The sequence below is a fragment of the Pelophylax lessonae genome, assembly GCF_965119305.1.
Source record: "Pelophylax lessonae genome assembly, chromosome: 6".
Taxonomy (NCBI): Eukaryota; Metazoa; Chordata; class Amphibia; order Anura; family Ranidae; genus Pelophylax; species Pelophylax lessonae.
The window spans coordinates 45,344,322-45,370,995 of NC_138773.1; the positions used below are offsets into that span (position 1 = coordinate 45,344,322).

Genomic DNA, 26,674 nt, shown 5'->3' on the forward strand with positions numbered 1-26,674 from the left:
AACGCAACTTATTCAGGCCCAGCAGGAGGGCACACCTGTCTGGAGCCGCTTATGAACTGTAACATCAGTCTAAACACTTAAAGCTGGCAACAGCTTCTGCAATGAGACCAGTCCACAACCAAAAGGGAGACATCCTGACGAGCAATATAAAAAAAAAAAAAAATTATATATGTGCACAAGGTCAGCGCTCCACACGCCACAACCCCGATCTTGGTAAAGAGCCAATGACGTGGCTCTTTACACATGTGATCAGCTGTGTCCAATCACATGTAAATGAGGAAGTACCATTTATCAGCGCTCCTCACCTCAAGAGTGTGGCGAGGAGAGCCGATCAGCAGCTCCTCCTCAAAGGGGAGTCCAGGACAGGTAGTCAGTGCCCCGATTACAGTAAAGAGAAAAAACAAAAATGCCCATCAGTGACACCAATCAGTGCCCATTAGCACAGCATAGTGCACATCAGTGAAGGAGAAAATTACTTCTTTACCGACAAATTAAAACTTTTCCAAGATTTGTCTTAGTAAATTTTTTTTTTTTTTGATTAAACACCACCAAAAGAAAGCGCTATTTGTGTGAAAAAAAAATACAAGTTTTTCATTCGGGTACAGCATTGCATGACTGTGCAATTGTCAAAGTGTGATTGCGCTGAAAGCTGAAAATTGGCTTGGGCAAGAAGGGGGTGACAGTGGCCTGTAATAAAGCAGTTAATTTTTTTTCTGTATTCTTTACTTCTCCAAACCTTTTCCTGCTGTGATCTGACTTCCTCTTAGAGGCTACATGCATTCTCCATTATCCCACTATATGTAGGAACGTAGCCGTGCTCTTTTGCTCGCTCCCAAGATGAACTATGGACCATGGGATTTGTAGTGTGCATAGGGCAGTGCACAGAACCGCAACTAATGTGCACTGTGCTCATTCCATGCAGACGGAAGGGAAAAAGTTCTGGAGCTCACCAAGGCAGTAAGACATGATTTCATTGTAAATAGATTACAGGCCCATAAAGCAGAGGCTGTATATGGATTTTTATTGCAGAGTAAGGATATAATTTAGTGTCAGGTTAAGAAGCTGTAGGGGTCCTTATTTGTCACTTTACTGATACCTAGAAAGTTTTATACTGCAATAAATATATTAAAAAAAAAAAAAAAAAAAAAGGGTTTCCCAGCCAATGGTGGATAAAGCTGGTCATACACATATGCAATCTAAGATTCCTCCATCCACCCTACACAGATAAATATTCCATTGCAGCTATTGTATTTTGTCACCAAACCCCACCAGCTGTCAAAACACCCAAACAGCAGCTGCATCTGATTGGATAATTGGAGCTTGTTGGGAATGCAAGTGCCCTTTGATGCCCCTCCTTGGTGATTTAGCGCCCTTTTTTACCAGCTGTGGATGGAGCCCTGGCAGCATTCAGGTATGGGAAGAGAACACCCCTGATCAACATGTAGGTCTGTGTTCTATGCTAGAGATCCTGGCTGGGCTGAGCTGCCAGGGTGACCAGAAAAGGACACATAGGTGGGAGATTAAGAACCTTACCTTTGTCTAGCCAAGTCATGTAGCACAGTTTAGGACAATCTTGGGTCATAAGTGCATAGTTGGGTCCCGTCTCTGTGCCTGAGTGTAAGGGACTGTTCATATTTGAAACAAAGTCAGTGTCCCTCATTTTGGTCTGATATCCCCCACCCTTCACAGCAATTTTGTTAGTCTCCCAGAGTCTGAAAACAGTCCAGTACTTTGTTTTTGCATTTTATTTGAGGGTATACAACTTGGAGGATAGGGGTATTATGGCCTTGACGTCATTATCTCTTCAGGGACAACTACCTATACACTCCTCACTGCCTCCAGGCAAACTTGCTTGCAGAACTTCAGATGCAGGTGGGACACCTTAGTGAATCTGGCAAAAAAGCAACAGCCAGCTCTTTATAGGCAGGGACCCCAGGCCCCTTGGGTTGTGTAGCATATGCAGTGTCCAGCTCCCATCCCTGTGGCTACTGATCCCAGCACCACCTCTTCAGGCACTATCAGCCTGCCACTGCCTCTTACTAGTCCTCCAGGCTACTTCTCTACAGTCAGGGCCAGACTTGCCTACTGGGAAATTTCCCAGAAGGCTGCCTGCCCGGGGGGGGGGGGTGGGCTGAAGCGGTGCTCAGGACCGATCTTGGGTGCACAGCGGGTGCGCTGTGGTCTGAGACAGAGGGGGAAGGGCATCAAAGTCCTCTTCTCCCTCCTCTCCTTGTGTACAATACACACAAGGCTTGAGTCTGAATGAAATGTAAGTAAATCCCGTCTCCTAGACCAGGTTCTGGGATGGATCAGTGTTCTGCCTAATACTGTGAAAGTCATCAGTATGACGTGGATCATAGGAGCCGGACTTTGTTACAGTGGCAGCCTAGGCAATTCAAATCCAAGCTCCCTGACGCCGCAAGAAATTGCTGGTGTGTGATCCAGGCACTGGTAGGTTGCATTTGGTGGAACCTCCAATTCAAAAAGGGCCTTGCATCCTACTACATAGCTCCAGTATAGCCCCTTGGGATTAATCACCACTGGGTCACTCCTCCATTCAGCTCATAAAAACACTCCTCCATTCAGCTCATAACACTATTAATGGTGACCAGACTGTTTCTCCCTAGATCAGCACAAGCAAGCATTGGGGGAAAGAGTCTCAAGGTGTGGAGCTGAATCACAAGTGGACAGTGTTATGAGCTAAATGGAAAAGTGACCCATTGGTGATTAACCTCATTTACCAAGTCAACTGAAAATCCAGCCTCTTTTTGGTTTATCAACTAAACCTCATCTCCCACCCAGTCAAGTTGCCATTAATCCCAAGAGAAGTGTGACCAAAGCTTTTTTAGCCATAGTTCTGTGGGTCACAGGAGTGACCTTTGCTCCCGTTAGCCAGAAGCCATTGTTAACTTTCACCTTCGAGTTAGAGCCAACATGGTCAGGATCCACCCAGCTGTCTGACTGCTGGCTCCAGCTCTAAGTGTGCAACTCAGAGCACCTATATGCCCACCCACTCTCCAGCAAGGAACTCCAGTGAGGGTCAGAGCAGAGCGGTGACATTCACTGCTCTTCACTCAGTCTGCAGTCCACTTGTAATCAGCAGTCCTGTGATTACCTAGTTATCAGGCTTGGACAATGTGGGACAGCTGCAGGAAAGGTAGCGAGCATGTATCTTTGGTTAACCCAAAACTTCAAGACCGATAGTTCACTATAGGTCAGTTTTTAAACTTGGTCTAATAAAAGAGCTAGATCACATAAGATTTAGAAAATTGGAAATAATTTATTTAAATTTTCACAGTATGCATTGAGGGCCTTTGGCTTCGACGACACCTCCAGATGCCCAGAATGGTAACCAGCACCATTAATATGCCACCTCCTACGGCTGCGCCTCTCACCCAAGTCAGGAAATTCGGCTTTTCATCTGTGGCACCTGAAAACAAAGACAAGTGTCAGGCAGCCCAATTTTCATAATTGGTTTACAAGATGTAGTTGCCTTGGTCCACAAAGACAGCTTATGCAGCAAGATTAAGGACAGCACAGCAATAAAGTGTGTAAAACTGATGTAGGGATGCTAAAAGCATATTTAGATTTAAAGCCATCTACATTATGTAGCAAATGATTGACAAAGTGAAAAGTCCCGCCATGAGTTACAGCCTTCTGCAATGTGTACCCATCAATGCATGGCTTGATGGCACCACCCTTGATGTTGCTACTAACCACTTGATGATCACTACTTCTATAGCACCATCCTAGGAGTATTTAGTGCAATTGGTATACTGTAGCCAAGCCATTTTATACAGGGACGGTGTCTGTCTGCATATCTAGCAATGTGCTTCATTACCTTTTGCTCTTCTGGGAATTAGTTTTTCTGCTTCAATCAAGCCTCCATCAATAGGCCCTTCTTCAGCACCGATAAAACCTGCATTGGTCTCATTCAGCATCCTGAAATTCCAGAGTTCTGTAGAGATAGTTTGGGTCATTCATAGGTAAAAAATGTGACCATGCCATACAATTTAAAGGCAGTTTCCTCAAAACTAATACAGTGGAAAACAGCCAGTCATCCAAATTGCAGATATGTTGCCCTACATAACCATTGTAAATTAAACTCCTACCAGAACGACTTATAGGCCCTTCAATAGACCCATTCATCTTCAAATCAGGGCGACTTTCAATGGCAACGTTTATAGGACCTTTTGATACCACAATCTGCCCTTTTGGCTCCTTGGCAGCTCGCTCTAGAAAAAGGGTCATAATTAGCAATTGACATTTTGGTCTTTGCCATTCCCTTAATAGTAGAAAGATGGCATACTTACTCCGCCTTTGGCCACATGGACTGCAAGCATCTCTAGCAGATGGGATGCACACAGAGGCACTGCAATGGAAGTAAACCTGCAGAAAAAGACAATTTGTTAATCTGCAACCTTCGAGAAAGCCTCTGAGGCCTTGAGGATGCCATTGCTACTTTGCATTCATACGAGTTTCCTGGCTGTCATATTTCCTCAAGCTTCAATACCCTTTTATGGTCATATCCTTAAGTTGTGCATCACTGGTGACCTAGGGTCAGTATACAGATATCCAGGTAAGCAACCAAACCATTGCTGAACCCAAATGACTAGTGTACCAGCATTATCAGAAAGGGATGGGTAATGGCAGCCCTGGACATGCTCTTTGCACTGCCTTGCTATGAGCCGGCTTTATAGCAAGACACTAGAAAACATACGTTGGATAGTCAATTCAGACAGTTTAGAGTTTAAACAAACATGCATTAACTGAAGTCCTAATCTGCATGATCATTCAAGATCAGCCAACCAGCCTGGGAGTCCCATGTCAAAGCATGACAGCCTGGATGTACACAGAACAGCAACATCTGTACAAGAAAGCATGAGAATATGGTTGACTTACCTCTTCACTGAAAGCAGTTTGGGTAGGTTCATCCACAAAAACAAAGGCACTGACAATAAAGCGCTTGTAGAAATTTGGGAAATCAATTGCAGTTCCAACAGGGGACAACACAGTGAGGTAGTTGCTTTCCTCCCCAGTGTAAGGGCAGCTGAAATGACATTTAGTGGAGGCACATTCTGATTGGCATTTTTTTCCCCTCAAAGCAATGTTTTTTGGGGGGGGGGAACACCCCACGCATTAGACATTTTACGCTGACTTTGACCTTACCTGCCAACAAGAAGAGGCCATTGCATTTCTTGGGTGGGGTCAGAGGATGGGGTGGCCCAGCAGTCATTTAAGATCAAAACCAGGTTTGGGTCTGTTCTCCTTAGTAGTCTGACCTCTAAGAAAACTAGATCCCTGAGACCTTTGATTAAAGGATAGTCTTCATCCTGGTAATATGAACTGTATTGTGCATCTGAAGGAGATAAATGATGCAAGACTTAGTACTGATCTTTTAAAACCATGTTAAAGAGTCTTGTTCTCTTTTCCCAAGAACATGGTTTTGGATAACCTACAAAAAGGTACAGTTTAAATTACTATAACATGTACTTACCATTAGAGAAAGTGCATCTGTTGGCACAGCACTACAGCATATGGAAGGCCTTGCCTTCCCCTGAGAATTCCCATTCTAAAAACTTTAGTTTCCTATATTTCAGCTCTCCTTCAAAGTCATGATTCCTTAGTCTACCAGTGCCTTTTGTTTTACCCACTGCAAGGTTTGTGCTTGGGTTTTCATTCTCATCTTCATAGTCTTTCCTATAAAAGTCCCTCAAAATGGTCTGTTCCCATATTTAAGCTTGTGGTAAATCTACATGTTCACATCCATGCAAGTGGTCCAATAAGTTTTTTTAAAGCCAAATTATATATTGCTTGCCTCATCTATCAAGTACTCCTAGATTTTAGTCATTGAGGTTCATGACACCTCAAGGCACCCTTAGCTGCCCAGTGGACATTTCTTCCACATTGATTTCAACCCCCATATTTGACCAAAGAAAGGTCTTCTATGCTCCTTCAAAGTCCTATGTTCTACCAAAAAAAAACTCAGTCTCATGTGAGACAGGGATTTGTATTATAGCTTGCATTTTAACAATGTCACCTTATGGCACTTTTCCACTGCAAGTACCGGCTCAGCTCTACTCGGCCCGGTTTGCTTTTCCACTGCTGGTACAGCATGGTATGGTTCGGTACGGTTTGCTTTTCCACTAAAGTAGTACTAAAGTTAAGTGGGTGGGATAACAACAATTCTGACCAATCAGTGGTTAGTAGTGACTGCATGCAAAGGATTGTGGGATATGGTACCTCTTGGAACCACAATTGAGGTACGGTTTTTGAGAGCCGTACCATTCGGTTCCATGCAGTGGAAAAGCGCCGCCGTACCGAACCGTTCCTACACCGTACCAGCAGTGGAAAAGCACAAAAGCAAGCCGAACCGTTCAGTTCCATGCAGTGGAAAAGCACCATTACAGCTACGAGGCAGTAGGGATAGGTCCTTAATGCATTCATTTTGATTTGTCCATGCACTTTTACTAGCAATAAGACTTCGTAGTATTATCGGCTTCCCTTGAAACTCATAGGACCATTTTGTGATAGTTTTTTCAGCACCGATTTGAAAAATGTGACTTGACAGCGCACATTACTATAAATCCAAGTGATCATTGCCAGAAGAATCTTAAAAAGTTCAATGCCAAGGTCCAATATTACTGTAGCTTTATGCACAGGAACCTCCGGTTAGGGAACACTTTTCAGTTGCTATTCTTCTAGGAACTCTTAGCAAAGATTTGTTCATGATTACATTTTTGGAAGTCACCCTGTAGGAGACACTGCAGATGCTACAGGAAAAGGGAAGTCTGTTAAATTGGAATTGTCCTCTTAGAGAGACTCAATTAGTACTCTATAGGGAAGGCAGATATCCGATTTAATGCAGAGTTTCAGCAGCCATCATAAGGTAGAGCTTTATATAGGGATTCCACATTCAGGCACAGTGAATAGCGCAGGGATAGTTTCCCCAAGTAGGCATAGGGTGAAGAACGCTGTTCCTTAACCACTCTGGGGACTCCCTCCTATAAGTTAGTGCCATTTTCTGCATAATACCACCACCCCTTCAACAGAGCTGCCCTCTAGTAAGGTTATAGTGCAATACAATAGAGCTGGTCAGAACGGACTTGTTTTACAGTGTGCTAATCACTTACCTATTGTGACTGTTACAGCTCCCAACAGTCACCACTTTGCTAAAGCCTGTGTGCCTGGTATCCCTCCCAAGCGGTTACCGATTGTGGCCCCACCTACAACTTTATCAAATCTGATCTCATACAGTTGTAGCACCCTCCTAGATAGGTGCTAGGCAGGTAAAATAGTTTGCTTTGTCTGCTTCATCAGGGGAGCCTTATTAGTTATGCCTGTTGCGTGTCCACATGTGAGCAGAGTTGTATAAAGTACTCGAAACCCATACTTGAGTAAAAGTACAAGTGCTCAATCAAAAAGTGACTTGAGTAGAAGTACTAAAGTATTTAACATTTTTTGTACTTAAGTATTGCAAGTAGTTTTTTTTAAATTTTGCTACTCAAGTACTGAAAGTAAAAGTACAAGTACTGTGTTATGTAGTTATTAAAGAAAGAAGTCAAAAGTTTAAAGTTAATTAAAGTTATGAAAGTCAAAAGTCCACGAGATACACTTTTTTTGAGCTTCATGAAACCTGCCATCTACTGTTCTGGCAGTGGTAATTTTTATAATTGTAACGAGTAACTATGCAGCACAAAAAAAAAAAAAATATTGGAGTAGAAGTATTGAAATCGAAAAAAATGTAGTGAAGTAGAAGAAAAAATTATACTCTAGGAAAGTACAGATACCGCCTTTCGGTACTTAAGTACAGTAGTTCTACTTAGTTACTATACATCTCTGCATGCGAGTCATCTTGTCTGAGGGAGTGTCCCCACTGTGTCCAATAGGGAGGCATGTTGGACAGTGGAGGAAACCCAGCCAGCGACCGGCTTTTGTAGCTGTCCCAGTGGGTTGGCACAGACAGTGGTGCATCCTGGGGTAGGCTATAAAAGTCAAGGGCACATGTGGCAGGGCGTCTGGTCAGGAAGCCAAGTCCCAGAAGGAGGGTACGGCTGTCTATCCTGCAGTTGTGGTAGGTGGGTAGGTGGTCACAGGCAGTCGGCCTGGTGAACCTGAAGATGTGGCTGAACCCAGAGGTCCAGTGGATGCTGACAAGTGGAGTTGAGGCAGCGGTGACTCAGGAAAAACAGTGTCTGAGTACAGAGGAACTTGCCTGGGGGTCTGCCAAGAAGGGGACTACTCCAGAAGCTAGGGTCAGCAGACAGGCATTGAGAGAAAAGGGGGTGCCATTTTCAGAACCCTGAAGAGATTTATACAGGAGCATTTAAAAGTACCTTCATTTAGTGGCAAATTGAAGCAGCAGCCTTGCCGCATTCTACAGTAAGCTGTCCAGATTATGAATAGTTGTTAGTTGGAGGATCCCACTCATCCCTTCTCCTATCCAAGTTCTCCAAAAAAAAAAAAAATCCCCTGGATTGATTATTGACTGAGCCAAGAACTTAATGCTGTTATCTGCTGTCTGTTGCTAAGGGTAACCCAGAAGGTGTAATTCTCAGCAGTCCTCTAGGGGCAGTGCTACATAGTCTTGGGTACTTTTACAGGGATGACCCCTACATATAGAAAAGACTTCAATTTCTTGGGCATAAGACAACTCATTTCTAATTCTGCATTTAAAATGTTTACAGATTTCTGAATCTGCAACTTTTGGTTCTGGAACAGCCTTTCAACAAAGCCTGGATGTGGACATCCCATTGCTAATTACCTTGAGCTATTCTCATTTCCAGGAACAGGGGTCCTGTGGTGGATACGGGCGGAGGAGGTGGAAGAGTAACCACTTCAACCATCAGGGGGGCAGGAGCAGATTGAGAATAATTGCAACGAACCATGAGTCTGTTAAAGAAATAAGAGTCAGCATTTTAAAACTGGCAAGGTAATCCCCCACCCTCTGCCCATGTAGTTTACCTCATGGTGCTGTCTCTTGTGATTAAAGCACCTTGCCATGTCAAAGTTTCTATTGTAGCTTCAAAGGTATTTTCATAAACCACCATCTCCTTCCCAGAGAGCTAAAACAAGAGGATTAGTCACAGGCATCTCTTGACATGGCTTACATAGGTTTTACATTATGGAGTAAGCAGTATGGGAGTTGTAAACGTAAAGCATTTGTTATCCCAACACTTCATATTCCCGATATGAGCCTGCTGTACCATGTACTTGAGGAATATGAGAAAGTATCACATTCTCCTTGTATCGTTCCTTTGTGTAAAATCCCTGGTGATCCTGCTAGTCCCCTTGCTTTCCTAATAAAAACTGACCACACTAAGCAGGAGATCACAGTGGTCAGTTCTCCAGCTATGGTGGGAACAGTGTAGTCTCTCCAATGATCAGACTTTGACATGCCCCTGCCATTCACTGGGAAGCTCAGTATACCGCTTCTCCCCCTGAGTCTTAAGCTGGCCATACACTAGCAGAAAAATCGTTCAAACTCCATTCGGGGAGGAGAGAGAAAAAAAAAAAAAAAAAAAGGCCGTGAGAGCAAATGATCGTGCCATCATGTAATGACCGAATTTCGAATGATAAATCATTCAATGGACATAAATGATCGGTTTTGCGTTCAGTTTGTCACATATACCTAGTGCAAACAGTTCGGGCGAGGAACACATTAACCTTTCAATTTATCGTTTGGCAGAATTTTCCAAACTGTTCCTTCGTTATTTTCGGCTCTGAAAAGTAAACCGATTTTTTTTTTTTATTTGGGCCCGTTAATTGGACAAAAAAAAAAAAAAAAAAATGGATCAGACCAAATAAGATTTTCAAATATTTTGGCTAGTGTATGGCCAGCATTATGCAGCTGAAAACAGGAAATGTGATCACTTCTATACACACACACACACACACACACACACACACACACACACTTTGCCTTACATTTCCATTTTAAAACTGAAATTTTTTTCTCAAGGTGACCAATTTGCTTCAAACACATACCATGTTATTTGATCATAGAATATCAGCTTTGGGCCATAGGCTATTACAGGACCCCCCCCCCCCCCAAATCTCACCTTCTTTACACCACAGGAAAGAGGAAACCTGAATGATACAAAAGCAGAATTCCTTGAAACGCTCAGTCCAGGGCATGATGTAGAGTCCACACTGACAACACGTGCAGATTCCAGGATTAGGGATGGAATAGTCACATCTTTAGAAATTCCTACCAGAACCTGGCCATCAACTGTGCATTGGGCGGTCACTGCAAACAGGTAAAGTCAATTTTACATGTAAAGAATATCAGAATCTAAACTTTTTAAAGGATGGTTTTATTGTGTGTAAATTGCTACTGCAAAGCGCCCCAATTTTCAGACCATTTTAACAAACATTTCCTATGAGATTATATATGCACTTATATTTCATGCATCACCATCTTTAAAGAATAACTTTGCCTTTGGGAACATGATTCACCCATTTTAAGGATGTAACACGTCACCAATGCTGCAGCTACTGCCCACACAGCGCTTGTGTGAACTACAAGCCTTGGACATCCTTTGCGGCTGTCTGTTTGTAGGTCTCAATGAACTACCATGGCAGTATATTGCATAGCCTATATGGGATGTACAAGCACCCAAATACACAAAGATCCGCAGGAGACCTGTGCGGCAGCAACAAAGTGCTGATCACTGGTGCAATGCTTTACAGGCTTCCAAAAAAAAAAAAAAAAACGCGATTGCCACCAGGAACCCGCAATCACTCCTCATGAAGACAGAAGATTGCCGCCATTACTAGTAAAAAAAAAAAAAACCCGATTAATCTTTCCCCTAGTTTGTAGATGCGATTTTGCGCAAACCCATCAATATACTCTTATTGGGATTTTTTTATTTATTTTATTTATTTTTTTTTAAACCAAAAATGTAGCAAAATACATATTGGCCTAAAATGATGAAACTATTTGATATGTACATTTTTTTTTGGTGTACGTTCTATAGCAGAAAGTGAAAAATCTTGTCTCACCCGCGGAATTGTCGCTTTGTTTACAGCTCTATATCCAAGGTGATCAAATACCACCAAAAGAAAGCCATTTGTGGGAAAAAGGACATTTGTGTACAGCGCTGCACGACCGCGCAGATGTAAATTAAGGTAACGCAGTGCCAAGACAAAAAATGGCCTGGTCATTGAGGAAAACCTTCCGTTTCAGAAGTGGTTAATGTGGGGATCATTAGCCTTAGAGCCGTTACTCAAGGGACACTTATTTCTCCCCCAGAAGCTACACAAAAAGGTTTTGTAGAAATTGGGGGGGGGGGGTGGGTTAGCTGGACCAGCACAGTAGTTAGACCCTCAGAAGAGGAGAGCAATGGTGTGCAAGGAGTGAGCTATGCTAGGAATGGATCCATAGAACATTGCATGTTCTAGCAAATTCAAAGTTAATGTTGAAAAAAACTGCCAGCATTTAATCTACATCCATTTGTGAAGATGTCAGGGTTTCATTAAAGGAGAGCTGTTCAGTAGCTATTGCCTACAGAGAAGTAGAAGTTCTACAAGATGCTCCAACTACATCCTTCCTTTATGGGTATCAGCAGGAAGATGAAAAGCTTTTCTGCTTCAATTCAGACTGTCGATTTTTCTTTTAGCATTCATCTTACTTTGAATGTTCATCCAAGAACACACCAATATATGAAGAGCCACTGGTGAGCATTCACATCAAAAAAAAAAAAACTGGGAAGGGCTAAAAGTTGGTCATGTTTTAGTGCGGTCCTTGGAAAATTTCCATTATGCAACAGGGATAGAAAGTATGGAACCCGCTATAACCCCCCCCCCCCCCCCTTAATAGTAGAGATAATAGAAACCTTACAGGCATTCGAGCCCCAGTCCACCATCAGATCTAGATTTGAGCAAGGTCTTGCCATTTTATGTCCATGTACAATACTGAAACAGGTGAGCAATGTCCATGACAATACAGACCGTATTCCAGTTAAAAAACTCAAGTCTGCTACCAGAATTTTGCACAGCAGGCTAGCAGAATCTGTAAAGGAAGCACTAGAGATGGAGGCATTATCCAAAAAGCAGTCACCAATAATTGTTCTGAGAGTTTGCAGGTTAAGACATTGCTTTCAGTTGGTCATTCTGTAAACTGGATACACTGGTCAAAGCCAACATGGACTCACCTTCCTTTCCAAAGTAACAGGGAGGAGAGTCACTAGGTGAGAAGCAGCATCCCAGTCCTTCACACACATCCCTGGACACCGAGTTATTGGCACAAGGCAAACGGTCACTTTTCTGGATAGCTGCACAGTCACTGGCACTTGGGGCATCCATAACTGGAAAATACCATACAGCCATTTAGAGCAGCCAGGTCTACATTCAAAGTTAAGGTATGCGATTTAATGAATTTAGATTCATGGTTGGAAGCTCTTCCCATATTGATAAAGATATTCAGTCATAAAAAGTGGAAACCATTTCACCGAGTCACACAAGTCATGTACGTTTGATAGGCTAACCAGATCCGATTGGCAAGTTAAAGCCCCCCCCTCCCTGAATGTGAAGCCACAGGATCCAATTACCACAAGGCAATTGGGTCAGAAAACCTGGAATACAGTAGTTTACTGGCACAGATGCTTGAAAAAAAAATGTACCCAATACGTAGATGTTTTGCCTGCATTTGCAGATATGAAGAAGCTATACTGCCTTGCCAAGGATCACCCTAAGCAAACACAAGTACTAAAACCTGGGACTAGTTGATAGCTCGAGCAATGAATGAACGAGTCTTCTGTTGGCGATAGTCCCATTCGCAAAAGGTTTGCTGGTGCCCTTCTAGTTTATATTTTGTGCAGCCACTATAGGGTCTCTAGAATGTATTTGTAGCTGCATCTCCTGCCTAGGGATGATCAAACTTTTCAAAAGTTCGGTTCGGCCAGAACATCTGAACTTCCTGAAAGTTCGGCCTGGATTTCAGAACCCTATTGAAATCAATGGGACCCGAACTTCGGTAATCAAAAAACACCATTTTGAAGCCCTAAAACCCAATAAATGCCCCTAAAAAGTGCCTAGGGTTCTGGGTCATGCCCCAAAGACTATTAATCACACAAAAAAAAAAAAAGTTCTTAAAAATGTTTTTTTTTTTCCCCCTCTATAAAAAGTGTACCTGTAGCATGTCCAGAACCAGAAAAAAAAAAAGATAGTTTGTATTATGTCACTTATAGAACAGGGATATGGCTTTGCTACATATACATATACACACACACACAAGTGTAAAAATACATACAAGTACATGTGTATATATACCACTATACACAAGTTCAGATGTTTTGCCTGCCTCCAAAAACTCCCAAAAAAAATGCCTGCAACACCTGGGCGTTTTTTGGGTTCTTTGGAGGCAGGCAAAACATCTGAACTTCTGTAAAGGGGTATACATGTACACACCCATATGTATTTTACACTTATACATATATAGGTGTTATAGGAGTGTAACCATATTGGTGTTAATTATTTAATTAGCGCAAGTATAGTTTTCTGCTCCTTTCACATCTATATATGTGCATGTGTATATATACACACATACATGGGTGTGTATATATACCCCCTATACACATACATGGGTGTGTATATATACCCCCTATACACATGTTCAGATGTCATGCCTGACTCCGAACATGTGCTCAAAAATCCCTATACACGCCTGCAGCCAAAAAGCAAGCTGACCGGTGAGAAGCCATATCAGTGCTCTGAATGTGACGTAAGAGAAACAATCTTTTCTCTATGGCGGTCACCCTATGGAAGGGTTTGGTCAGCCTTCCATAGCAGTCGAGTCAGTTCACCCTACACTACATTACGGTCACCCTGGCACTTAACACTTTCCCTACAAAACTAATTTTTTGCATCTAACTAAAGTGTAAAAGAGCACTCTAACTACACTAGATATCCCTTTCCTCACACTAATAAATGCTAAATGACACTTTTGAAGCAAATTTAACAGAACTGCTTCCACTCTTCCATGTCCCTGTATTACAATGCTAGGAATTTGCAGGGGCTATCTTATATACTGGGGGGCGTATTTAATGATTGGTCTAGGGACCCCCTAGTCACTCCAATCACATTCCTAGCATTCTCCTGCCCCCTCAATTGGCTTTTACTAATGGTTCAGGTTCAATCACGGCTTTTAAAGCCCACTTCCTGACCCATTGCATTTTGGTCGGTTCTGGTTGCTGAATTCTAAACTTTTTCAGCAAAAAGTTCTAAATTCAGCCGAACCTCGAACAGCCAATGTTCGGGTCGAACCGATGGTCGACCCGAACCGTTCGATCATCCCTACTCCCGACACCCATGGTAGATTGGGGCTGGCATACCTTCCAGATGTATTCATGTAGAATTGTGATTGCCACATACCCTGGCAAATTCCATTAATACATGGTTCTGTGCTTACAAGCTGGATTGCATTCAGGGGAATTTGTGCTCAGTGTACTGCTACACCCATGTGCTCTTTTCCTTTGCTAGTTGTGAACGGGTTTCAACTGCTACCTTTAGGAGGGAGAAATGTGTAGGTGGGGTGCTGCTGCAACAAAGACACTGTCCAAGTGCGATAAAAGACTGTTCAAACCTGGGAAGACAATACAACTGCTCGAGGGACAGGAAGTAGCCTGGCTGTCTCATACCCAAGCAGGAAGTTGCAAGCCTTACCCTGCTGCCAATTCTGTACCCATCAGACAGGGTACCTGTCCCTACACTACATGCAAAATTTGTGACAAAGCCTAGAAGCCAGGGCTCTGCCTGACCCATTTGTCCTTCACCTATGATTTGTCTGCAAATTTTGAGAATTACCAAAAAAAAGGTTAACATTGGAAGCACCCATTTTTGTTCTTCCCAAGATTGGATGCGTCACTTCAACTATCTTATAAAAATCTTAAAACCTCAACCAGAAGCTATCATATTGCAAGGCTCTTCACACCTCTGCAATTTGTTGAATGCTTTTTAAAGTGCAATGCATGGCAAGCCATTTTTTTATGCCTAGGTTTTCTTAGCGAGATTGTGAAAGAGCTGCAAGCACTTCTTGTGGTGCAATTTTGACCTCAGATGGCAAGCATGCACATAGGTTTTGGTGCATTTTGTAGCATGACAAGACACATTCTGGACATCTACTCAACAGGCTGCACATAAGTGAGAAGGCCACAGCATGGATGACAAAGAAGCTAATCTGGCTTGTGAGGGTAAGACCTTTCCTCCATAACCCAGCCAACACCCACAAATACACCAAGCATGAGATGGTTTAGCAGGACATGCCCATGAAGTGTATGAGGATTTGGACTTACTTGAACACTCAGAAAGAAACCTTACCATAGTTTCTTCTGGATATAACTAATACAAATAATGCAGCCTCAATCTAACATGCAGGAACCCATAACAAAATTTTCCAGTCTCAGGAAACCCCTGCTAATGGTAACTTATTTGGGAGGTAGAAAGTTCATTGCTCTAGCAACCTCTAAAGAAACCCGGTTGAGAAAGGCTGTAATGTATGCCTACTAAAGTCCACTTCTGCATTCAACCATTCTTGCTCCATTGTCACTACGCATAAAAAACAAAATAAAAAACTAGCTTGCCATTGGCCAAGACCACAATATCATGCAAATGCATTTAAACCCATCAAAAGCACATGCAAGACACGCATGAAAACTCAGACACCAAAAACGCAAGCACAGGTGTGAACCTAGTTTCAGTGATAGCCTTGTAAAATGAACAATATGGTAATGTAGCATTTGTAATCTGAAGAGGCCAATGCTAGATTCTGATTTTTTTTTTTTTTAAAAACTAAGTTGGCAAAGCACTTAAGAGCTTTAAGACAGCACAAGAGTACCTGCCTATAGCTATACAACATTCCAGATAATCCATGTTGAGTCATACTGGAATGTACTGTATTTCCTGGGAAAGAACATCAATGTTATATGGCAGGACTGGATGTAGCCTGTCTGATGTGGGGGTGCAGTATAAAAATGTCAGTAGGGTAGATGGGAAGTCAGCAGAGTAGTGGACAGGAATCAGTTAAGCCTCATACACACGCAACGAATTTCCGCCGACCGGTCGTCCATCTTTTGTCCAGAGTGGTGTCTGTTGGTTGGAATGTGCTCTAGACTGCATACGAATTTTCCCGCACGACAGAATTTTACTTCAGAAGTGATGTCATGTGTTGGATTGCTTTCTTTGTGTTCTCATCTCTGAGCATGCCTAGTCTTGCTCATAAGATTTTTCCCCATCAAAGTCTGCACTAATGAGATGAAAAGCGGACGTGTTTTGACAGTCGACAATTATATAGCCTGCACATCAGGATTTTTTCGGGCGAAAAGTCGGAAGCACCATACTAACAAGCCGAAAATCAGCAGATCGGTGGGATGAAATTTCCCGGCCGAATTTCTACTCGTGTGTACGGGGCTTAGAGTAGAGTCAGCAGGGCTGAGGACAGGGGTCACCACTTGAGGGAGAGCGGACAGAACTTCTTCCATCCCTACATGGTAGATCTGCTTCTTCTCCCCCTCCCAGCACACTGTAGCTGAAGATGGATTTCCTAACACAGCTATGATCTGCAGTGTGTAGCTGGTTCTAGTGTTGCAGTTCCCTGGTCAGAACGGCAGCTCAGCTCCAGCAGCCAGCTATACACTGTGCGGACCATAGCGGTGTATAAGGAAATTGGATTTCAGCTAGAGTTTGTGCTGTGTGAGAAGGAGATCTTAGTACCTTTGTATGGATGGGAGATGTTTTGGTGTAGCGTCAGGGGTGGTGGGGGCTAGGCACAGCCCCACCCCAGATCCGACCAGGAAAAAAAAAAATAAAAAAAAAAAATATATATATATAAACTACGCAGGACTGTTTGAGTCTTACAATAAAGTGTATTCTAGCAGATTTGGTTTAATGCATGCTAGTTAACCTTTACCTGGTTTTAAGGGACACTTTAAATCCTTTTTTTGATGATCCAATTCTCCATGGTCAAGTCTGTCAAGGATCACAGTCATCACATAGTCTTCATCCTTAAAAGTAAAAGGAGCAAAAGTAGCCACAGCAAATTACAAAGTACTACTACTCGAGAAGCCTTAACTTAAGGGTCTAGATCAGAAATCGCTAAAAACTTAAGGGCCAGTTTGTCCTTCAGAAATAAGGGGACCAAACTGGCTAGCGGGAATGGAAAATTTCCTGACAGTGGAGATACCCGCTACCACATTTGGTATGGGGGGGTAGTGCCCCATTGTTGGTATGATTGAAAGATAAGTGCCCAGTTTTGTTGGTGCCAGTTGGCAGAATAGTGTCTCAGTGGAGGAATAGTGATCCAAGGAGCAGATAAAGGCAAGCAAAGGGCCACAGTTCGGAGACCACTGGTATAGATTCTTGTGTGTAAACCCTTCTTAAAAAACACATCTTTCCATCATATCCAAAAACAAGACTTAATCCTCATTGTGGGCAGAGCCATACAAATCATTGCTTTACACCCCCATTGTCCAGATGCTCCCTGGAACTGCTGGTGTGAAGGGTAACTCAACTCCTTTATATAAAAAAAAGCTAAATTTGATTCTCCCCCATTAGTTGAAGCTTACTATTCTAGTAATCATTTTTTAACCCAAGTCCAGCATTACTCTAATCCAGTTTTCCCCTACGTTGAGCCTTGAGTGAGATCCCCATTAATGTGCCAATGCTCCTCTCCTAGAGCAATCTATAAACATGCAACATGAGGTTTACCCACCTCTTCCCTTACATAGCACCCATCATAGGTGGCAGTGACAAGTAGGGTCTTCTCCATGTCCCGTCCTATCCACAGACCACATGCCGTGTCATTCTGGAGAGAGCGGGCTTCATCTTTATTATCTGGAAGAGGCAAATAATGAATTTGAATGATATGTTCAGTATAAAAGTATCAAAGAAACCATTATACATGTTCAGGCAATCTGCTATTAGATTAATACTGGAGAAAGCCATAATTGCATTACTAGCTTGTATTGAAAGGTCACCTCTCCTTTATTTGTATTTCCCACAATTAAGGCTCTGGTCAAACCATTGCAATCTGGATCGCGGAAGGAAACGCTGCGATTATGCCTGTGATCCCCAATCGCCACAAAATGCACTTGCGGTCTGTTACCAATCAATTCATGGCGCAATGTTTGGGCAGCAGGCATCCTGCGATTGTTTGCGTGGTTTTACCGTGATTCGCTAAGCAAGCTCACTGCGATTGGTTTGCCCTTGAAAGGAACAGGGATCACAAACATCCCACGTTTTTGCAGTGATTAGAAGTCATTGGCATAACCCCGGGGGTTATAACCGCGATCTAGAAAGCCATGGTGAGCCTTGTGTACACGGTTACATGCACAAGGATTTAATTTTACACCACTTCTGCATTTGGGAAAATACATCCACAGCCATTTATAAGAGATTACAGATTCACAAAATAATTTATAATCAAGAAATATGCAGCCCTTGGGACTACAAGTATAGGTCTATTTTATCATATGTATGGTCCTGATGCCCAACGGCTGCATGTTATCCTTTGGTATAGGATGTGCAAGCCCTCAGAAGTCCGTAGTGGGACCATTGATTAGGTTAACAGTATTGATCTCTTCCATCATGCAACATCATCCCAGTTTATCGTCTTTTGCAGTATTTCCAGCCAACAATGTATCCTGTCCACACTCTCTGACCCTCATTTCCTCTACTAGGCTTGCAGTCTGACAGTCCTCTCAAGCATTACATATATTAAACGTTATGTGTGGCCTTTGGTGATGTCAGTTGAGGCCCCCCTATAGCTCATAGGTTGACAACCACTCCTGTATGGCCATGTGCATGTAGTCTTCTAGTAACCCCCCCCCCGAGACAGTGAGTCTACCAGGGCACATCCTCTGAAAACGCTGATTGACTGACTTATCAGGCTGACACAGGTGTCAATACTTTGAGTCCATGGCCTGAAGCAAGGCTGCTGAGCAGGGAAAGCCCTTTATCCCTATACCCATTCTACCCTCCAGTCTAGTCTGACCCAGAAGAGGCAGGCAGATAGAATTTGCAGAATGGCAGCCTCCATGTTTCACTCAAAGGTTTCCTTTATGGTTAACTCACACCATACCAGATGCATTGGGCTATGCTGGGTGGCCTTGTCCAAGGTCCAGGACCCAACACAGAAAGCAAAAATTCACACTATGCTGCAATGATGTGTGGAGGAGAAGAAAAAAAAAAAAAACCCACACCCCAGCCTGGGTTGATTAAATCTACCACAGCGTATCACAGCCAATAGAACAGACTTAAACAGCTCTTTGACATTTCAGTGTAGTTCTATAAGCACCCCCTATGGTCACTATGCAGCAGTGAGGTCTCCAAGCACAAGACATCCCTTCTCTAGAGAACATGCATACTTACATTGGCCCAAACTAACTATACAGCAAATCCATGCCTGCAGCTCAGCTTTAAAAAAAAAATGAAATTAAAAGAAACTTTCCATTTTGGAAGTGAAGGGAAATCTCCAATGGGACAACAGAGGACCCAAACACCCCCCCCCCCCCCACACATACACACACACCCACACTATTTTTGTGGTCCAGCAATAAGGGATTTCCCATCCATCTACAGCAATGCATGCTGATGTGAAATTTTGTGAAGAGGGAAAAGATCCACTTTAGGAGATGGAAACTGTTTGAGGTCCATGGTCTGGCCACAGGTACACTAACAGGAGTACTATACACCACCGTATCATAAGGCCTCAGATCAGGACTTGAGCAGTAATGCCCTTTGTGACTGTTACTGCTATGGTTGTCTTCTACAACAGGTAAGAAATCAATCACAATCATTGACGAATACCCTTTACTCACCCAGTACTGCAATATCAGCTGCAAACACTTCTAATTCCACAGGAAGGGAAAATCTCATGTCTTTGGGCCCACAATGCACACCAGACAACCGATCCAATATCATCTCTGCAGAAAGCACTAAGCCAGGTAACTGACAGCTCCATAGGATGCCCAATACACCAGCAACAGAGAGCCCCATACTAACTGATGATCACAACTCCCCCATCTGCAGCAGGACAGAGATTTATACCACCAATAAGAGGCTGGATCAGTGAGCTGATTGGACAGGTGTGAGCAAGAACCCAGGTATATTAACCCATTAGTTATAGGGCTGGTAGTATATATATATCCTAGGCACTACTGCAACACCATGCATGACTGGAAGTTTATATACCCTACTGCACCACCTCATATGACTGGAGGTATATATATCCTAGACATGACTGCACCACCTCATATGACTGTAGGTATATGTACCCTAGACATGACTGCACCACCTCATATGACTGGAAGTATGTATATCCTAGACATGACTGCACCACCTCATATGACTGGAGGTTTATATACCCTAGACATTACTGCACCACCTCTTATAACTGGAGGTTTATATACCCTAGACATTACTGCACCACCTCATATCACTGTAGGTATATGTACCCTAGACATTACTGCACCACCTCATATGACTGGAAGTATGTATATCCTAGACATGACTGCACCACCTCATATGACTGGAGGTTTATATACCCTAGACATTACTGCACCACCTCATATGACTGTAGGTATATGTACCCTAGACATGACTGCACCACCTCATATGACTGGAAGTATGTATATCCTAGACATGACTGCACCACCTCATATGACTGGAAGTATGTATATCCTAGACATGACTGCACCACCTCATATGACTGGAGGTTTATATACCCTAGAAATTACTGCACCACCTCATATGATTGGAAGTATATATATCCTAGACATGACTGCACCACCTCATATGACTGGAGGTTTATATACCCTAGACATGACTGCACCACCTCATATTACTGGAGGTGTATGTACCCTAGACATGACTGCACCACCTCATATGACTGGAGATTTATATACCCTAGACATTACAGCAACCACCTCATATGACTGGAGGTATATATACCCTAGACGTGACTGCACCACCTCATATGACTGGAGGTTTTTATACCCTAGATATTACTGCACCACCTCATATGACTGAAGGTTTATATACCCTAGACGTGACTGCACCACCTCTTATGACTGGAGGTTTATATACCATAGATATTACTGCGCCACCTCTTATTACTGGAGGTTTATATATCCTAGACATGACTGCACCCCCCTCATATGACTGGAGCAGTAATGCCCTCTATTACTGTTACTGCAATGGTTGTATTCTACAACAGGTACTTGAAAGGTTCATCAATCACAATCATTGACTAATAATCTTTATTGCCCTTGCCATGGGCCCAAATCAACAAGTTTTTTTTAAAACATTTTCCTTTCATGTGATTGGGTATTCTTTGCAAAGTGAATGTTTACTTCATTTACTAAGTTCTGGAGCAACTACGCAGTCTATTTGCCTTTAGTAAATCCACCCCAAAGTCTCCTATGAAGTACTGTAAGCCATTCTGGTAATTCACCACTAGATGGCAGTAGAAGGCTGTTGTCATATTTTCCATGCTACATTACCTAGGAGTAGAATATTCTGGCCATTGCATATGAATGTGGAAGGGTAATAATATGTCATATGATGTCCACCCAGACCGGTGAATGTTCTATAGTACTTCTACAGCCTATAGTAAAATGAGGGCCGGGTGGGAAGCTGTTAATAAAGCCCCAATCAGGACTAGAGCAAGGGCTGCACAGAGGGGCCCTGATAAGGTCGTGTGACTTCCACATATATCTGCAAATGTTGGGCAACTAAAACCTCTGTTTTTATCACAAACTGTTACTGTATTTTATGATCGTTTATTTTTCTGTCTAGATGGAAAGTGTTCACCTTACACTTTACTTGTGGATGGGGGGAGGTAAAAACTTTATTAACCACTTCTGGACCAGAAGGATTTGCCCCCTTAGGCCCCTTTCACACAGGCGGACCGTTCAGATCCGCCTGTCCGTTTTTTTGGCGCATCTGAACGGTCCCCTCATGCATTCCTATGGGGCATCGGATGTAAACGGAGACATGTCCGCTGACATCCGACCCGATCCGATCCGTCAAATCTGGACGGATGGAAACCCTATTTTCCATCCGTCCAGCGGATCGGATCGGACGGGATTGGATGAGAACGGACTGACGGTCCGTTCCCATCCGATTTCCCCCATAGAGATGCATGGGGAACTGACAGCTGTGTCTCCGCACACAGCGCCGAGACACAGCTGTCATCCTTCTGCTCAGCGGGGGATCGGCGGCTCGATCCCCCGCTGAGAAAAGCGGAGTCCGTTTGACGGACATAGTGTGTGAAAGGAGCCTTAGGGCTCTTTCACACGGAGCGGACCGCATTGTGATCCGCTCCGGCACTTTTTTTTTTCACGGAGCGGATGACATTTGTGTCATCCACTCCGTAGGTCCGCATATCATCCCATCCGTTTGCGGATGATATACGGACATAATGTAAGTCTATGGGCATTGCGGATGTCAGTGGATGACACCGCTGACATCCGATTTTCCTTCCTTTCCGTTTTTTGAACGGAGGAAAAATAGGGTTCTGTTCCGTTCCATAAAACGGAACAGAACTGAAAGGAGGAAAATCGGATGTCAGCGGATGGTATTCCGCTGACATCCGCAATGCCATAGACTTACATTATGTCCGTAAATCATCCGCAAAAAAATAGGAAGATTTGCGGACATACGGAGCGCCCGTGTGAAAGGGCCCTTAGGCCCCTTTCACACATACGGTCCGTTCAGTTCATCAGTTCAGTCGCCTCAAAATGTATCAGTTTTCCATCCGTTTTGCATCCATTTTTCATCCGTTTTTTTTTCATCCATTTTTCATCCGTTGTCATCCGTTTTTCATCCGTTGTCATCCGTTTTTCATCCGTTGTCATCCGTTTTTCATCCATTGTCATCCGTTTTTCATCCGTTGTCATCCGTTTTTCATCCATTGTCATCCGTTTTTCATCTGTTGTCATCCGTTTTTCATCTGTTGTCATCCGTTTTTCATCCATTGTCATCCGTTTTTCATCCATTTTTCATCCGTTTTTCATCCGTTGTCATCCATTTTTCATCCATTGTCATCCGTTTTTCATCCATTGTCATCCGTTTTTCGTCCGATCCATTTTTTTGACGGATGAAAAATAGGGCATTCATCCGTTCAAAAAAACGGACATTGACGGAAGCGGATGAAAACGGATGTTAACTGATGATCATCCGTTGTCATCTGTTTTTACATAGAGATACATTGATGTCCGTTTTTCATCCGTCAACGGATGGATTAAAAAAATGAAAAATGGACAGCATGTGTGCACACATGCTGTCCGTTTGTCCGTTTTTCATCCATCCATTGACAGATGAAAAACGGACATCAATGTATCTCTATGTAAAAACGGATGACAATGGATGAAAAACAGATAACAACTTGCCATTCAACAAGTGTGCGCAATTTAAAGCGCAGCATGTTAGGTATCAATTTACTTGGCGTAACACCATCTTTCACATTATACAAAAAAAATGGCTAACTTTACTTGTTTTTTTTTTTTTTAAATTAATAAAAGTGTATTTTTCCCAAAAAAAATTGTGTTTGAAAGGCCGCTGCGCAAATACAGTGTGACATAAAATAATGCAACAACCACCATTTTATTCTCTAGGGTCTCTGCTAAATAATACATAGATAGTTTGGGGGTTCTAAGTAATTTTCGTGCAAAAAAAATACTGACTTGTAAGCAACAAATGTCAGAGTTAAGCCCCGTACACACGTACCGATCGTCGGCCGAACGATCGGCCGTCTTTTGTCCAGGGCTGTCGTGTCTGCTGAAAACTGCAAAAGACTGCACACGAATTTTGTCGGCCAACAACAGCCGACTGCAGAAGTGATGTCATGTGATGGTTAACTTTCCGTGTGTTTTTTCTTCTCTGAGCATGCCCAGTCTTGCAAATATGCTGATTGTCTGACGAATTCTGTACTGACTGGCGAACAATCGGCCGTTCTGGTGTCTGCCTACAAAAATTTTAAAGCATGCACATCAGATTCTATTCGGCCGAAAGTGCGCTGTCGGCTGTCGGAAGCATCATACTAACAAGCCTACAATCGGCCGATCGGTCGTCGGCCGAATCTTTTCGGCCGACAAGCTGCACGTGTGTACGGGGCTTAAGCAACAAATGTGAGAGATAGGCCCGGTCTTCAAGTGGCTAGACAAAATAAGCTGTTAACCCTTGCAGTGCCAGCACAGTGCTGCTTCAAGGGATCATTTGTTTGATTTGGCCGGAGTTTGGTCTTTAATAATCAAAAACTGGCATCCCTGCATGGCTGGAGGGGGGTTGTGTACATAAATGATACCTCCTGATGCGTTCACCAGCCATTATTGTTGCATGCTGAGCATGGCTGATTCTGAGAAGAGCTTTTATCTCCAATTGCGGAAAGGTTTCTTCACAGTAAGAGCTGTAGATTGCTACAGCTCAGTAGATTGCTTTAAAAAGTGCCTGGATTCTTTCCTATGTGTAAATAATATAACTGGGTACTAATATTCATAGGTAAGGTTAATCCAGGGAATATCTGATTGCCTCTCGGGGGATCAGGAAGGAATTTTTTCCCCTGCTGTAGTAAATTGGATCATGCTTTGCTGGGGTTTTTCTCCTTCCTCTCCAACTGCGGGTATAGGATTGTGTATGAGGGATTGTATGGCTGGGTTTGTTTTTTTAATTGTTTGAACTAGATGGACTTGTGTCTTTTTTCAACCTATGTAACCATGATTGGGGGCTGCACTGTGACTGCATGCAATGCACATGGTAGCAGTGTGATGGGGTGAGCTTTTCTGGGTTAAAACAGGAAGTGAGAAAGAGACATTTCTCCCATCAATCACCTCTCTGAAAAGCGATCCACAGTAATTGGCTTTTCAGATGGGTGGCAAGGGAGGCCACTATTGTAAAGGAGTCAGCCCCATGGTGTACACATCCCTTCTATGGGGTCTCTGCTATTATACATTCTTTATTATAATTTTCCAGATTCTGCCTGGATTTCTCACCAGGATTATATCTGTTACTACAGATCTCTGTCCATGTAAGACTCTATTGCTGAGTCCTGAGAGTGACTCATCCCCTCACACACTGCCTGCTGACAGCTCTGTGCGCTGTCTATTGGTGGGTGATACCTTCCGGGGGCGGGGTTAGGATGGCTGAGCCCGTAGAACAACGGTGGGCGGGGGTTGTGGAACAGACGACCCCGGTTGCTCGGTTACAGTTCCTCAGCGTCCGTGAAGTCATCATCCCGCGCCTGATAACCAGAGCAGTGACGTCACCGGTGCAGAGGCGGCTGTCCAGGCGGGAGGATTGAGCTGTAGACTGCAGAGATGGCTGGAGGTGAGCAACTGTTTACTGAATGTGGCCCTTCTAGAAGCCCGGACATGTTCTGTGTCACCCAGCTGTGCTTTGTCCTACTGTAGGGGGGAGTCAGTGCTGGGTGCATGATGACGGGGGAGTCAGTGCTGGGTGCATGATAACGGGGGAGTCAGTGCTGGGTGCATGATAACGGGGGATTCAGTGCTGGGTGGATGATAATAGAGGGGGGTCAGTGCTGGGTGCATGATGACTGGGGGAGTCATTGCGGGGTGCATGATAACAGGGGGTCAGTGCTGGGTGGATGATAACGGGGGAAGTCAGTGCTGGGTGCATGATAACAGGGGGTCAGTGCTGGGTGCATGATAATAGAGGGGGGTCAGTGCTGGGTGCATGATAACGGGGGAGTCAGTGCTGGGTGCATGATAACAGGGGGTCAGTGCTGGGTGCATGATAATAGAGGGGGGTCAGTGCTGGGTGCATGATAATAGAGGGGGGAAGTCAGTGCTGGGTGCATGATAATAGAGGGGGGTCAGTGCTGGGTGCATGATAACGGGGGAGTCAGTGCTGGGTGCATGATAACAGGGGGTCAGTGCTGGGTGCATGATAATAGAGGGGGGAAGTCAGTGCTGGGTGCATGATAACGGGGGAAGTCAGTGCTGGGTGCATGATGATGGGGGGAGTCAGTGCTGGGTGCATGATGACGGGGGGGAAGTCAGTGCTGGGTGCATGATGACGGGGGGGAAGTCAGTGCTGGGTGCATGATGACGGGGGGAAGTCAGTGCTGGGTGCATGATGACGGGGGGAAGTCAGTGCTGGGTGCATGATGACGGGGGAAGTCAGTGCTTGGTGGATGATAGAGGGGGTCAGTGCTGGATGGATGATAGAGGGGGGGGGGGGGTCAGTGCTGGGTGCATGATAAAAGGGGGTCAGTGCTGGGTGCATGATGACGGGGGGAAGTCAGTGCTGGGTGCATGATGACGGGGGGAAGTCAGTGCTGGGTGCATGATGACGGGGGGGAGTCATTGCGGGGTGGATAATAACAGAGGAGGTAAGTGCTGGGTGAATGCCAATGGGGGAGGGGGGGCCGTGCTGGGTATATGGATAGTTGAAGATGTCATTTTCCAATGTAGAAGTACCGTATATACTCGAGTATAAGCCGACCCGAATATAAGCTGAGACCCCTACTTTTAGCACAAAAAAGTGGGAAAACTTATTGACTCGAGTATAAGCCTAGGGTGGGAAATGCAGCAGCTACTGAACCCAACTGGACCACCACGAGACACAAAACAGGGGCTGTGGGCATGGTACAGGAGTTGGCGCAGGTCATAGTACAGTCATTGCACAGGTGATGGTACAGGCATGTCACAGGTCAGGG

The 26,674-nt window shown here is 43.9% G+C and overlaps 2 protein-coding genes across 2 annotated transcripts in view; one reads left to right on the forward strand and one right to left on the reverse strand.

Annotated features, from left to right (window-relative positions):
* Positions 1 to 3,284: 3,284 nt before the first annotated feature.
* LOC309557289 (zona pellucida sperm-binding protein 4-like) lies at positions 3,285 to 19,992 on the reverse strand (the record flags this gene model as incomplete). Its single annotated transcript, XM_082259948.1, has 13 exons — positions 3,285 to 3,430; positions 3,842 to 3,958; positions 4,113 to 4,235; positions 4,314 to 4,389; positions 4,903 to 5,050; positions 5,170 to 5,359; positions 8,765 to 8,892; positions 8,965 to 9,065; positions 10,062 to 10,249; positions 12,156 to 12,308; positions 16,907 to 17,000; positions 17,708 to 17,829; positions 19,815 to 19,992. The coding sequence occupies 13 exons, from the start codon at positions 19,990 to 19,992 to the stop codon at positions 3,285 to 3,287; spliced, it is 1,764 nt and encodes a 587-aa protein (XP_082116074.1).
* A 5,212-nt stretch (positions 19,993 to 25,204) lies between these two features.
* WDR90 (WD repeat domain 90) overlaps positions 25,205 to 26,674 on the forward strand; it is a 76,243-nt gene continuing 74,773 nt past the window's right edge. The window contains exon 1 of the mRNA XM_082261190.1: positions 25,205 to 25,320. Within this exon, the coding sequence (XP_082117316.1) occupies positions 25,311 to 25,320 (10 nt within the window). The 5' untranslated portion in view covers positions 25,205 to 25,310. The remainder of the gene's footprint in view (positions 25,321 to 26,674) is intronic.